Below are 15,253 nucleotides of genomic sequence, written 5' to 3'. Positions count from 1 at the left end.
CTCGGACGTATTTCTCGCATGTGTGATCCCGGCCTTAGCACAAACTGTGCACCCACAGCTTCATAGCATGGGTTTCCATAGCCGAGTAGCTGCATGTAGCCTCACCAAGCACAATGCCTAGCGTCAGATGTAGTGGTGTAAAGCAACCACATGATTTGATAATCTGCTAATAGAAGTTCAAGACTTTATTTCCATTAGAGATGGATCTATCTTTGCACATCTGGGCAGTAAGAGGACTAGGGAGATGATACCACTGACACATGCTGGGCAACTTGTAAAACCCGAAGTGGATCATAACAAAGGGGGTTAGGCACAGAAGAACGGAACCGAGACGGGTGCGTAACAGCGTATCAAGACATTTTGGTCAATTGAAGCTTCCAACGTTGTGGCAACAGCTTGGGAAAGGCCATTTTCTGTTTCAGAATCATTGTGTCCCAGTCCAAAAAGCAAGCTCTATAAAGCAGTGTTTCTCAACTCCAGTCCTCAAGACCCACAAACAGGTCATGTTTTCAAGATTTCCTTCTTATTGCATAGGTGATGAAATTAATGCTTGAGCAGGAGATGAAATTATCACCTGTGCAACACTAAGTAAATCCTGAAAACTTGACCTGTTGGTGGGTCATGACTGAGGAATGGAGTTGAGAAACACTGCAAAAGGCATGGCTTGGGAGATTGGTGAGTAAGACTTCAGTGTGTGAACATATGTATCCATCTACTCTCAGATTTTGTAACAGGTGAGATCTGGTGATGTTATCATACCTACTGCAATGAGACTCAGATGCACAGGCTGAATAGTGGAGCAGGGAGATTATGGCTCCCTGCTCCAACACTGAATTCAACTGTATATGCATCATGTAAATGTAGAAGATGTAGAAATTGAGAGGTCGGATTAGAGGGACGGGGTGATGCCTTTCAGTACTGTGTCTCCCCAACTCAAGGACCTCATAGCCGCTGCGTAGTCTGCCAATTTTAGCGGCATGCCATTGTTTTCATACCCAATGGTTTCTTCTTGACTGATCACTTGCTGTATGCAACCTTTCAATGTTAGCACTACGAGAGGTCTCAGAATTCTTTTCACCTAGCGATCATCATTTTCAAGTCATGCCCTGTAGGATTATCAACGCAGCTGATATCTATGGCAAGAGACAAGGATTCTCAACATGTGATTACACACACTGTACAAACATGTCATTTACATGTTTATTCATTGTTGCACTTTACATTGTACACATGATATACCACGGAATAATTACAGCATATTGCTTTTACACATGAATGAGAAACAGATAGAGATAGACTGGAGAAGGCCTCTGTGATACATTGCAAACCTTTTTATTTAACATGGATGTTTGACAGTTTTCTGAATGCTCGGCAGAAGGAGTGTCGATAAGAAGGCAGCCTAAGAGCTTGCCAACACCACTAGCGATAACTTGTTTCTACATGCTTTATATAAAAATATATTTGCTATACCAGGGTGTATCCATCGGTAGAAAAGACTTTAAAGCTGCACGTTAGACATTCTATTATAGTGCAACAATCCTGCAAGAAAAATGTGATACCCAGCTATGTTCAACGATTGGCGCTATGCAAACACATACCATGTCCTTTATCACTTTGTAAAAAGTGTAGTCATTAGCGCTTTTCTATAATAGGGTTCTGGGAATAAATATATACCACACAAGACACAATATATATATATATCTTTTTTTTTTTTTTTTTTAAATGGGGAGAAAAAGCAGAATGCATAGCATATAATTACATATTGGGGCATACATTATGTGAATATATATTAAAGCTGGTGTAAAAATGAGGTTTACTAAGTAATAAAACTAGTATACAAAAAATTATAATAAATAATGTCAGTTTTGCTATTCTGGTGGTATGTGTTTTCGACAATAGCAGCATGTACACAACGATCATGCTGATGGAAATGTGTCATTTTCTAAACCAGTGTTCCCCAACTCCAGTCCTCAAGGCCCACCAACATATCATGTTTTCAGGATTTCCTTTGTATTGCACAGGTGATGCAATTATCACCTGGGCAAGACTAAGGAAATCCTGAAAACATGACCTGTTGGTGGGCCTTGAGGACTGGAGTTGGGGACCCCTGTTCTAAACCACAGATCGTAAGTACCGTATATTGTAATTTTGAAAACTTAGTATGTTTAAATGGACCTTTAAAGGACCTTTTTTTCACCTGTTGTGACTGTCAATTTTTCCCCTGAATCTGGTGTTACTTTTCTTTTGTTCCTGCTCCTCTCCATTCCCGAGTTATGGTCTTTTCAACCTTCTAAAAATCCAGTCTTTTTAGCCCTATAGGTGTGATCCTCTCAAAGACTAGCCGAAAGATTGAATACAACGCCCACTTGGCTAAGAAGACCACCTTTATATACAGGGAAGAAAGGACCATATCTCAGGAACAGAGAGGTGCAGGAACAAGAGAAAATCAGCGACAGATTCAGAAGAAAAATGGCCTTTACGCAACGTAACAAGAAATTACATAAATAACAAATGAAAGGTCGGTTTTAAATCATTAGTTTATGCCACTGAGACTTTCCTGCTACCATAACGGCATAAAGTAAGTTCCAACTTTAGTTGTCCGATGTAAAAGCTATAGGTCGTCAACCAGCCTGTATACTAGTATACATATCCTGCTCAGCACTTCTTTACTGCAATGGTCTCTCTCCATGTCTGTCCCCCTCTTCACCTCGCGTGCTCACTTGGTACCCCTACACTAATAGGAATATTCACCACATGCCCTGGGAGTTAGAGATGAAAACTCCTCTTATTTGCCATCCATTGCAATGCACAGCATGAAAGAATACATTTATAAATACGGACATCCATATTATAAATAGTTATGTAGTCTTCTAATTGCACATCCTTAAAGGGGTTGTCCATAATGGACTATCCTTATCAATCTGATTTCCAGCCCTTCCACTGATCAGCATCTCCTGCGGTGAATGAGCGCTCCTTACACTGTGCACAGAATTTTCTCGGGTATGCCACTCACTCCAATAGTAGTTGTGCTACAGTACCTGACAAAGCTTTGGTCCCCACCATTCAGATATTAATGACCAGTTGTTAGGCTGAGTCTTCAATATCTAAGTCCTGGATAACCCCTGTCACCAGGTCTAAAATGACCAGATTTGCTCTTATTTTATTCCTGCTGCTCACCTGAGAATTCAGATTGTTTTTTTAAATGTGTAAATTCGCCATATGGTTCCAGAGATACAGATGTTTTCATTTACTGTTATTATTTATGGTCTTTACCAAGGGATCGGTTTACAGGATCCTCTGGGGCGTGTCTTTAGGATGTTCTGTATAATTACCCTGTAAGCTCCACCCCTTTGTAAAGCCCATACAAACTAGAACTAAATAAAACGACCCACATTTCTAGAACCGTATGGTGGATTTAAAAAAAAAAAACAAAAAACAAAAGCACAACAGCCTGTGAGAGCAGGAGGAATAAACTAAAGGAGTCCCGACATGATTGTTATTTAATAATCCCTCTTAATTGCCTATCTAATGATGTGTCAGTGCATTAAAATACTTTCCGATTGTTGTCGTCTTGTGCTCCAGAGTTGTTCTGGTCTCACTTGACCGCTCCTCTTCGTTGCCCGCTCATATAGGGACTGTTGTTTGGAGCGGAACCACTTCCTTCAATGTAAGACTATGGAGCCTCAGAACAAGGTTCCATAGACTTATATTGGGAAAGTGACTTCCTGTTCACACATAAACCCCAGTGTGATCCAGTTACTCTGCTTGCAGGTCACATGGGCCAGAAGAGGACGAGCGTGTCGCTGTAAACCGAGGAAGACAGTGATTGGAAAGTGTTTTAATGCATTACATAGGCAATTAGGATGGATTATGAAATAATAATTTTGTCAGGACTTCTTTAAAGAAGCAGTCCTTCCATCAAAGTTTCTATCCTCTAAATATATTGCAGTCATCATATTGTGTACTTACAATTGCTCATTTTGCCTTTCAACCCGGTTAATTCTTCCCTTTTACATTAGGTATATGACATCACGTGATTAAAACAGATTAGCTGAATCCTTGTGAGCTCTATGAAGAAACAGGAGGTCTGTATTCACTGCGTGAGTCATCATTAGATCTACAATTGTACATCACTGCAAAGTCCCTGGCAAGGGGAGGAACGGAGCAGCTGGGACAGGAGTTGTAGGGAGGGTAGAGCTGGACTGCCGGGAACTGTGAAGTGATGTAGAATTGTAGTTCTAATGATGACTCCTGCAGGAAAAAGATACTTCTTATTTCTACATAGATAAAAGAAAAAAGATTTAAAGGGGTAAAAAGGCAAAATGAGCAGTTATAAGTACACAGTGCTGTATGATATGACAATTGCAATATATTAAGAGGACAAAATGTTGATGGAGGTGCTTCTTTAAGAGAAAAATATGATTATTTATAACCTGGTGACATGCTGAAAAAATAGCTGGAAATGTTTTCAATGAGGGAACTTGCTTCTTTAACGTATCATTTTATTTTTACATTAGTCACATAAAATATCAGGAAATATATTAGTTTATTTTTTTCTCCAAAGGAATGAGGCTGACAGAAGCTGGTGGGTAATTAAAAGAAAGCATTAAACAAAACTAAGCAAATAATTTTCAGGAAACCCTCTTCTTGTCTAACAGATAATATACAACTTTTTTTATTTTATTTTATTTTACGTACACGTTATACCTGGAATACACACTCACACACATAAAATATTCACGTTATAGGCAAGTAGTGTTTATTATCAGCCACAAACTATTCATTGATCATCGAGCTCCAAGTCATTTAGAAGGGGATTTATAATATTTTTGGGAGTAATATTGGATAAAGAGCTTAAGTCACTATTTATATAACTTATTTTTTGTAGTTTTAAATTTATTTTCTTTAGTATTTTTTTTTTACTTTTATTAATATAATAATAATAATAATTTTTATTTATATAGTGCCAACATATTCCGCAGCACTTTACAAATTATAGAGGGGACAGTATTAAAGTAGTTGTGTGCTTTAGTTGGAGAAACAGAAGAGCAGTGTGGGCTATAATAAAAATAACAGATAACTGCTTATCTTGCTAACAGGAACATAAAGTATTAATATAATTCCGACTGATATAGTGATGCATATTTATTTCACTTGTAATGCTCACAAACTTTGCATAAATCAATGGTACAAGCGCATATAAGAAACTTTGTAGTACATCGTCTCAGAGAATTCAGTTTCTATCTCCACTTATGAGCCACTTCTTTCCCTCTTCTCTGCCTCTTCTCCTTCCAAACTAAAAAAAACAGCTGAGATCCATATTGGCAAGACGGACTTCCAGCACAGGGATGTGTCAGGTAACAAAGCAGTGTATTTAGAGGAGAGGGGAAAGGAGGACCGTGGAGCACTCAACACAGTGAGATACCAGAGGAAGGGACAGGCAGATTGTGCTGCAGCTTCTAGTGATTTTATTTCAGTGCTGGATTCACAGCCACACAGCACAGTGTTATTTTCTAATGTATTTTATGCCGCTGTACTTTCTGTCTGTGTGCAACAAGGAAAGAAAAGCAGAAATCCGTCTCTGTGTGTGTATGGTAGACATTATAGCAGTTAGTCTCCACACACTAGCTCAGCGACAACTGAAAATTAGACATAGAGCCTACAGAGGAGAAAACCAGTGCAGCATGCAGGATACAAGTCATTATGGATAGAAATTGTGTTATTCCTCACATACACACAAAACCCTAATCTGAAAAGTTACCTGAAGCTGCAGCCACCACTAGAGGGCGCTAAGGAGCTCATCGCATACAGTTTATATGATCAAACTGAACTGAATACAGATCAAAACCATCACTGATTAATATAAAACAAAGAAACATCAGATTAGTATTATTGGATTGTTGACTAGAAAATGTCCTCTTAGTTGAGCTAGAGCCAGTAGTAGGAAAAATATTTTTTTGTAATATATTTGGAACACAAATGTTAAATTTCTTATTGCATTATTTATTTTATATCACAATATTCCTTTTTTTTTAATTTCCATTGTTAGATTTCATTAGCTCTGCCTAGTCCAAGCAGAACCCTCCTCTGTCGCAGCATCTCATGCTATTATGTGCATGGTAAAAAATGAGCAGAATAAGGGATATTTCTTATTAACCTGCTGAATGATATGACCGACTACATGCCCTTCATTTCCAGTGGAATGGAGATTTTTCTACATGCCTTGCAAAAGACCCTTGGTAAGACTGTCTCTAATGCCTCGGCCAAAAAAAAAAAAAAAAAATAGTTTAAAAAATAAAAGTACATACATATAAAAATAATACTTTCATGCAATACTTATAGCTCTCTTCCCTATTCACCCTTTAACTCCTAGCAGGACAGTTGGCCTCATAGGCAGCAAAGAAAGCAGTGTTATAGAGATGATATATATCCGTGAGATATATAAACATAAATATATGCATTTTATATATATCTATACATACATGCAGATATCCTCCAGCAGGTTCTGCTACTGACACATGCTTACAGGCAATGATGTTTGGTGGCTGATATTCTGCAATCCACCACATTCCCCACTAGAGGGCATGATAAAACTTGCTGCACATCTATGTATACATTTATATATGTTTCTTGCTGAGTTCCATTTTTTTTCCCTCTCGTTCTTTAACAAGTTATGAATGTCAAACCATAGACCTTATACAGCCGGAGGCATAAATATCTGCAGCGAGTAATTTTGCAAGGCCACGTGGGTAGAGAAACAGAAAGGGGAGATCTGCTAGTTGGTGCTTTCAACCCTCTCTTGACGTCGTTTCATGATTTCCTGAAGTTCTGATTCACCCTGACTTCTCTGCAAGAGAAAAAAAAAAATCAGAAAAGGGATCAATAAGGGCTAATTCAGAAATCAGTGATTTTTCTCATATGCAAAAATAAAATATTTGCGTTTTATCAGGGTGTCCTCAGAGTTTGGTCAGTGTCAGTTTTTTACCATCAAAGTATGACCTGTGTTTTATTATTTTTTTTTTCTCAGAAGACAAAAAGGAACTGTTGGAGGTTTCTCCAGCTTCTCGTATCAAATAGTCTGTGAAAAATGGACAGCACACAGATAGCCTTCGGGTGCTGCTGACCCATTTTTGCCATGAACCATTGACTTGAATTGGCAAGTTTGATTTTATACTAGGATAATAATCGGACATGTCTCATTGATTTTGTATGGACCACTTAGGCTGTAAAAATACACAGACATGTGAACAGTTCCATAGACTATAATACTTACGAGTAGGGTTGAGCGAAACGGGTCGGCCATTTTCAGAAGTCGCCGACTTTTGGCAAAGTCGGGTTTCATGAAACCCGACCCGACCCCTGTGTGGGGTCGGCCATGAGGTCGGCGATCTTCTGAACTGGGATCGGAATTCCGATACCGATTCCCGATATGTTTAAGATATCGGGAATCGGTATCGGAATTCATATTTAAGTGTAAAATAAAGAATAAAAAAAAAATATATTGATATACTCACCCTCGGACGCGCCCTGGTTCTCACCGGCAGCCTTCCTTCCTAAGAATCAGCACCTGAAGGGCCTTCGATGACGTCGCGGCTTGTGATTGGTCGCGTGAGCGGTCACATGGGCGTCATGCGACCAATCACAAGCTGCGACGTCATCTAAGGTCCTTCAGGCGCTAATTCTTAGGAAGGAAGCGTCCGAGGGCGCGTCCGAGGGTGAGTATATTCCTAATAGGTATATACTCACCCTCGGACGCGCCCTGGTTCTAACCCGCAGCCTTCCTTCCTAAGAATCAGCACTTGAAGGACCTTAGATGACGTCGCAGCTTGTGATTGGACACCCATGTGACCGCTCATGCGACCAATCACAAGCCGCGACGTCATCGAAGGTCCTTCAGGCGCTCATTCTTAGGAAGGAAGGCTGCCGGTAAGAACCAGGGCGCGTCCGAGGGTAAGTATAGCAATATTTTTTATTTTGATTCTTTATTTTACACATAAATATGGATCCCAGGGCCTGAAGGAGAGTTTCCTCTCCTTCAGACCCTGGGAACCATTAGAAACCCAATGCACTGCATTGTGTTTCGAGTTTCGCCCGGCCCCGACTTTTCTATAAGATCGGCCGATTTCACTCGACCCGACTTTTGAAAAAGTCGAGTTTCGTGAAACCCGACCCTATAAAAAGAAAAGTCGCTCAACCCTACTTACGAGTTCTATCTGTGAAAACCACGGAGAGAACTCGTCCGAGAAAAATGGTGATTTGAATGAGCCCTAAGTGTCTGCAAATAAAATATAGTGTTTCAATTTTTTATACCAGCACCAGTCTGTACTCCAGAGTAAAAGGCCAATGGACCAGTTGTAGGTAACTAGTCCCCTGGTTTGGAGGGGGCTTCACTTTTCCATCTCTGTACTGTACACAGTTCTAAGTGTTTGCTAGGCTTTCCCGTGAATATACACATACATGGTTACATTTGCCGGTTATCACTAATCCCAAGAAAGGGTTCCACATTTGTAGCAAAGAGGTGGTCAACCATGCCCTATTTCCCTCCATGATAATGAACTGCAGATGCAGAAACTACTAATAATTAATAATAATAATTGTATTTCTATAGCACCAACATATTCTGCAGCACTTTACAATTTGGAGGAGACTTGTTCAGACAATAAAGACATTACAGAATACCAATAATCACATAAATCAACAGATTCCAGGAGTGAATTCCTTGTTCGCAAGCTTACAATCTATGAGGAAATAGGGGAGACCCGAAAGGTGGATGGTAACAATTGCAGTGTATGATCGACCCACCAATATAATAAATAAGGTATTCACGTAATGCTGCATGAACCGGTCACCAACCAGTGTGTGTACAGACACAGGGGTATTAAGTGCACGTATGGTGTGTGAAGAGATAATACCAGGGTCCAGATTTTGAAGCAAATTTTGTATGGGCAAAAAGGATAGTTAGGTAAATATGTTATGGCGATAGGCCAGTCTACAGAAATGCGATTTTAGGGCACGCTTAAAACTATGGGATTAATCGGTGTTCTGGGTAATGCGTTCCAAAGAATTAGTGCAGCTCGCAAGAAGTCTTGGAGACGGGAGAGGGAGGCTCGGATTATTGAGGATGTTAATCTTAAGTACCGTAATTAGCAGAAAGGAGGGCACGGGTAGGGTGGTAGACAGAGATGAGGGAGGAGATGTAGCATGGTGCAGAACCGTGGAGCGCTTTGTGGGTGAGAGTGAGGAGTTTATATTGAACTCTATATCGGATGGATAACCAGTGCAATGACTGGCACAGGGTAGAGGCATCGGTGTAACAGCTTGTGAAGAATATGATTCTGGCTGCTGCTTTCAGGATGGATTGGAGAGGGGAGAGTTTAGTCAGAGGGAGACTGATAAATAGAGAGTTGCAATAGTCCAGTCAAGAATGAATAAGAGCAACAGAAAGTTTTTCCAGAGTCAGAGGTAAGAAAATGTTGAATTCTATAAATGTTTTACAGGTGTAGATGATATGAGCGGGCGAGTGATCGGATGTGGGAAGTGAAGGAAAGCTCGGAATCAAGTATGACCCCAATACAGCGGGCATGTTGCTGGGGGGTAGAACCACACACAGAAATGTCAATATCGGGCATAGGTACATTAGTGTACTTAAAACTGTAAAGCGCTGCGGAATATGTTAGCGCTATATAAAAATAAAGATTATTATTATTATTAGTGGAGAGAGTAATCACAAGGAGTTCAGTTTTTGACAGATACAGTTTCAGATAGGGGTAGGACATAATGTTAGAGACAGCGGTAAGACAATCACTGGTGCTTTGTAATAATGCAGGCGTGATGTCAGGAGGAGATGTGTATAATTGGGTGTCGTCAGCATAGAGATGGAACTGAAAACCAAATCTACCGATTGTTTGTCCAATAGGGGAGGTATACAAGGAGAAAAGGAGGGGGCCTAGGACTGATCCTTGAGAAACCCCAACAGTAAGGGGAAGGTGAGAGGAGGAGGAACCAGCAAAAGATACAGTGAAGGATCAGTCAGAGAGAGGAGGAGAACCAGGAGAGAACGGTGTCCTTGAGGCCGATGGAGCAGAGCATAGTGAGGAGGAGCTGATGATCCACAGTGTCGAAAGCTGCGGAGAGATCCAAGAGAATTAGCATGGAGTAGTGACCATTAGATTTAGTTGTTAGTAGATCATTGGAGACTTTAGTGAGGGCAGTTTCAGTAGAGTGTAAAGAGCGGAAACCAGATTGAAGAGGGTCAAGAAGAGAGTTATCTGAGAGATAGCGGGTAAGATGGGAGTAGACCAAGCTCAAATAACTGGGTGTGTTCACTGGTTCCTAATTTCTGAATATGCCTAAAATCAATTTTACAGCTGGCCTTGCCATATGCTAATAGGAAAGGAACTAGTCTTGGAGGGCATTGTTTTACCTGGACTAATCGTCCCACTAACCATGTTATTATGCATCTATGGGTGTGAGTGACATCATTTGCAAGAGCAGCGCAGCAGTTCCTCTTTGCAAATCTGAGCCTTACTGTCAATGCACAGTGGTGCCAGGTATACACTCCCTGGCTTCATTGGCATATCGCTCATGCCCAGTGAGGCAGCAGCTGTTACCGCCAGCTCATCGTCATTCTTTTGGCAGGCTGATTCACTGCTGCGTCACTAGGCATGCTCAGTACACAGATTCACCTTCCTGCACATTGCCAGGGTGGCAGAGATTTGCAAAGAGCAAGGGGTGATATAGCTCTCTGATTAAGACATAACTATATTTATTATTCACATACTATGAAATCACTGTGTTTATCCCTGTACTGTGACATCACTGTGTGTATTATCCCTGTACATCGCTGTGTGTATTATCCCTGTACTGTGACATCGCTGTGTATATTATCCCTGTACTGTGACATCACTGTGTATATTATCCCTGTACTGTGACATCACTGTGTGTATTATCCCTGTACATCGCTGTGTATATTATTCCTGTACTGTGACATCACTGTGTATATTATCCCTGTACTGTGACATCACTGTGTTTATTATTCCTGTACTGTGACATCACTGTGTGTATTATCCCTGTACATCGCTGTGTATATTATCCCTGTACTGTGACATCACTGTGTATATTATCCCTGTACTGTGACATCACTGTGTATATTATCCCTGTACTGTGACATCACTGTGTGTATTATCCCTGTACATCGCTGTGTATATTATTCCTGTACTGTGACATCACTGTGTATATTATCCCTGTACTGTGACATCACTGTGTTTATTATTCCTGTACTGTGACATCACTGTGTGTATTATCCCTGTACATCGCTGTGTATATTATCCCTGTACTGTGACATCACTGTGTATATTATTCCTGTACTGTGACATCACTGTGTATATTATCCCTGTACTGTGACATCACTGTGTTTATTATTCCTGTACATCGCTGTGTGTATTATCCCTGTACTGTGACATCACTGTGTGTATTATCCCTGTACATCGCTGTGTGTATTATCCCTGTACTGTGACATCACTGTGTATATTATCCCTGTACTGTGACATCGCTGTGTATATTATCCCTGTATTGTGACATCGCTGTGTGTATTATCCCTGTACTGTGACATCACTGTGTATATTATTCCTGTACTGTGACATCACTGTGTATATTATCCCTGTACTGTGACATCACTGTGTATATTATTCCTGTACTGTGACATCACTGTGTATATTATCCCTGTACTGTGACATCACTGTGTTTATTATTCCTGTACATCGCTGTGTGTATTATCCCTGTACTGTGACATCACTGTGTGTATTATCCCTGTACATCGCTGTGTGTATTATCCCTGTACTGTGACATCACTGTGTATATTATCCCTGTACTGTGACATCACTGTGTATATTATCCCTGTACTGTGACATCGCTGTGTATATTATCCCTGTACTGTGACATCGCTGTGTGTATTATCCCTGTACATCGCTGTGTGTATTATCCCTGTACTGTGACATCACTGTGTATATTATCCCTGTACTGTGACATCGCTGTTTATATTATCCCTGTACTGTGACATCACTGTGTTTATTATCCCTGTACTGTGTCATCACTGTGTGTATTATCCCTGTACATCGCTGTGTGTATTATCCCTGTACTGTGACATCACTGTGTATATTATCCCTGTACTGTGACATCGCTGTGTATATTATCCCTGTACTGTGACATCGCTGTGTATATTATCCCTGTACTGTGACATCACTGTGTGTATTATTCCTGTACTGTGACATCACTGTGTGTATTATCCCTGTACATCGCTGTGTATATTATCCCTGTACTGTGACATCGCTGTGTATATTATCCCTGTACTATGACATCGCTGTGTTTATTATTCCTGTACTGTGACATCACTGTGTTTATTATCCCTGTACTGTGACATCACTGTGTTTATTGTCCCTGTACTGTGACATCACTGTGTTTATTATCCCTGTACTGTGACATCACTGTGTGTATTATCTCTGTACTGTGACATCACTGTGTGTATTATCCCTGTACTGTGACATCACTGTGTATATTATCCCTGTACTGTGACATCGCTGTGTATATTATCCCTGTACTGTGACATCGCTGTGTGTATTATCCCTGTACATCGCTGTGTGTATTATCCCTGTACTGTGACATCACTGTGTATATTATCCCTGTACTGTGACATCGCTGTTTATATTATCCCTGTACTGTGACATCACTGTGTTTATTATCCCTGTACTGTGTCATCACTGTGTGTATTATCCCTGTACATCGCTGTGTGTATTATCCCTGTACTGTGACATCACTGTGTATATTATCCCTGTACTGTGACATCGCTGTGTATATTATCCCTGTACTGTGACATCACTGTGTTTATTATTCCTGTACTGTGACATCGCTGTGTGTATTATCCCTGTACTGTGACATCGCTGTGTATATTATCCCTGTACTGTGACATCGCTGTGTATATTATCCCTGTACTGTGACATCACTGTGTGTATTATTCCTGTACTGTGACATCACTGTGTGTATTATCCCTGTACATCGCTGTGTATATTATCCCTGTACTGTGACATCGCTGTGTATATTATCCCTGTACTATGACATCGCTGTGTTTATTATTCCTGTACTGTGACATCACTGTGTTTATTATCCCTGTACTGTGACATCACTGTGTTTATTGTCCCTGTACTGTGACATCACTGTGTTTATTATCCCTGTACTGTGACATCACTGTGTGTATTATCCCTGTACATCGCTGTGTATATTATCCCTGTACTGTGACATCACTGTGTATATTATCCCTGTACTGTGACATCGCTGTGTATATTATCCCTGTACTGTGACATCACTGTGTATATTATTCCTGTACTGTGACATCACTGTGTTTATTATCCCTGTACTGTGACATCACTGTGTTCATTATTCCTGTACTGTGACATCACTGTGTGTATTATCCCTGTACTGTGACATCACTGTGTTTATTATCCTTGTACTGTGACATCACTGTGTGTATTATCCCTGTACATCACTGTGTGTATTATCCCTGTACTGTGACATCACTGTGTTTATTATCCCTGTACTGTGACATCGCTGTGTATATTATCCCTGTACTATGACATCGCTGTGTTTATTATTCCTGTACTGTGACATCACTGTGTTTATTATCCCTGTACTGTGACATCACTGTGTGTATTATCCCTGTACTGTGACATCACTGTGTGTATTATCTCTGTACTGTGACATCACTGTGTATATTATTCCTGTACTGTGACATCGCTGTGTTTATTATTCCTGTACTGTGACATCACTGTGTTTATTATCCCTGTACTGTGACATCACTGTGTTCATTATTCCTGTACTGTGACATCACTGTGTGTATTATCCCTGTACTGTGACATCACTGTGTTTATTATCCTTGTACTGTGACATCACTGTGTGTATTATCTCTGTACTGTGACATCACTGTGTATATTATCCCTGTACTGTGACATCGCTGTGTTTATTATTCCTGTACTGTGACATCACTGTGTTTATTATCCCTGTACTGTGACATCACTGTGTTCATTATTCCTGTACTGTGACATCACTGTGTGTATTATCCCTGTACTGTGACATCACTGTGTTTATTATCCCTGTACTGTGACATCACTGTGTGTATTATCCCTGTACTGTGACATCGCTGTGTTTATTATCCCTGTACTGTGACATCACTGTGTTTATTATCCCTGTACTGTGACATCACTGTGTTTATTATCCCTGTACTGTGACATCACTGTGTTTATTGTCCCTGTACTGTGACATCGCTGTGTGTATTATCCCTGTACTGTGACATCACTGTGTTTATTGTCCCTGTGCTGTGACATCGCTGTGTGTATTATCCCTGTACTGTGACATCACTGTTTATTATCCCTGTACTGTGACATCACTGTGTATATTATCCCTGTACTGTGACATCACTGTGTATATTATCCCTGTACATCGCTGTGTGTATTATCCCTGTACTGTGACATCACTGTGTGTATTATCCCTGTACATCACTGTGTTTATTATTCCTGTACTGTGACATCGCTGTGTATATTATCCCTGTACTGTGACATCGCTGTGTTTATTATTCCTGTACTGTGACATCACTGTGTTTATTATCCCTGTACTGTGACATCACTGTGTTTATTATCCTTGTACTGTGACATCGCTGTGTGTATTATCTCTGTACTGTGACATCACTGTGTTTATTATCCCTGTACTGTGACATCACTGTGTTTATTATCCCTGTACTGTGACATCACTGTGTTTATTATCCCTGTACTGTGACATCACTGTGTTTATTATTCCTGTACTGTGACATCATTGTGTTTATTATTCCTGTACTGTGACATCACTGTGTTTATTATTCCTGTACTGTGACATCACTGTGTGTATTATCCCTGTACTGTGACATCACTGTGTTTATTATCCCTGTACTGTGACATCACTGTGTTTATTATCCCTGTACTGTGACATCACTGTGTGTATTATCCCTGTACTGTGACATCACTGTGTGTATTATCCCTGTACTGTGACATCACTGTGTGTATTATCCCTGTACTGTGACATCACTGTGTGTATTATCCCTGTACTGTGACATCATTGTGTGTATTATCCCTGTACTGTGACATCACTGTGTTTATTATTCCTGTACTGTGACATCACTGTGTTTATTATCCCTGTACTGTGACATCACTGTGTTTATTATCCCTGTACTGTG

General features: G+C 40.3%; 1 protein-coding gene across 3 annotated transcripts in view; it reads right to left on the bottom strand.

The window, feature by feature from the left end:
• Window positions 1–5,132: 5,132 nt before the first annotated feature.
• Window positions 5,133–15,253, bottom strand: part of EPS8L2 (EPS8 signaling adaptor L2) — a 230,822-nt gene continuing 220,701 nt past the window's right edge. For all 3 annotated transcript variants that reach the window (XM_069738470.1, XM_069738473.1, XM_069738472.1), the window contains one exon: window positions 5,133–6,847. In XM_069738470.1, the coding sequence (XP_069594571.1) occupies window positions 6,776–6,847 (72 nt within the window). In that variant the 3' untranslated portion in view covers window positions 5,133–6,775. The remainder of the gene's footprint in view (window positions 6,848–15,253) is intronic.

Source organism: Ranitomeya imitator, chromosome 9 (genome assembly GCF_032444005.1).
Source record: "Ranitomeya imitator isolate aRanImi1 chromosome 9, aRanImi1.pri, whole genome shotgun sequence".
In the NCBI taxonomy this organism is placed as follows: Eukaryota; Metazoa; Chordata; class Amphibia; order Anura; family Dendrobatidae; genus Ranitomeya; species Ranitomeya imitator.
This window is presented reverse-complemented; position numbering and strand designations above follow the sequence as displayed.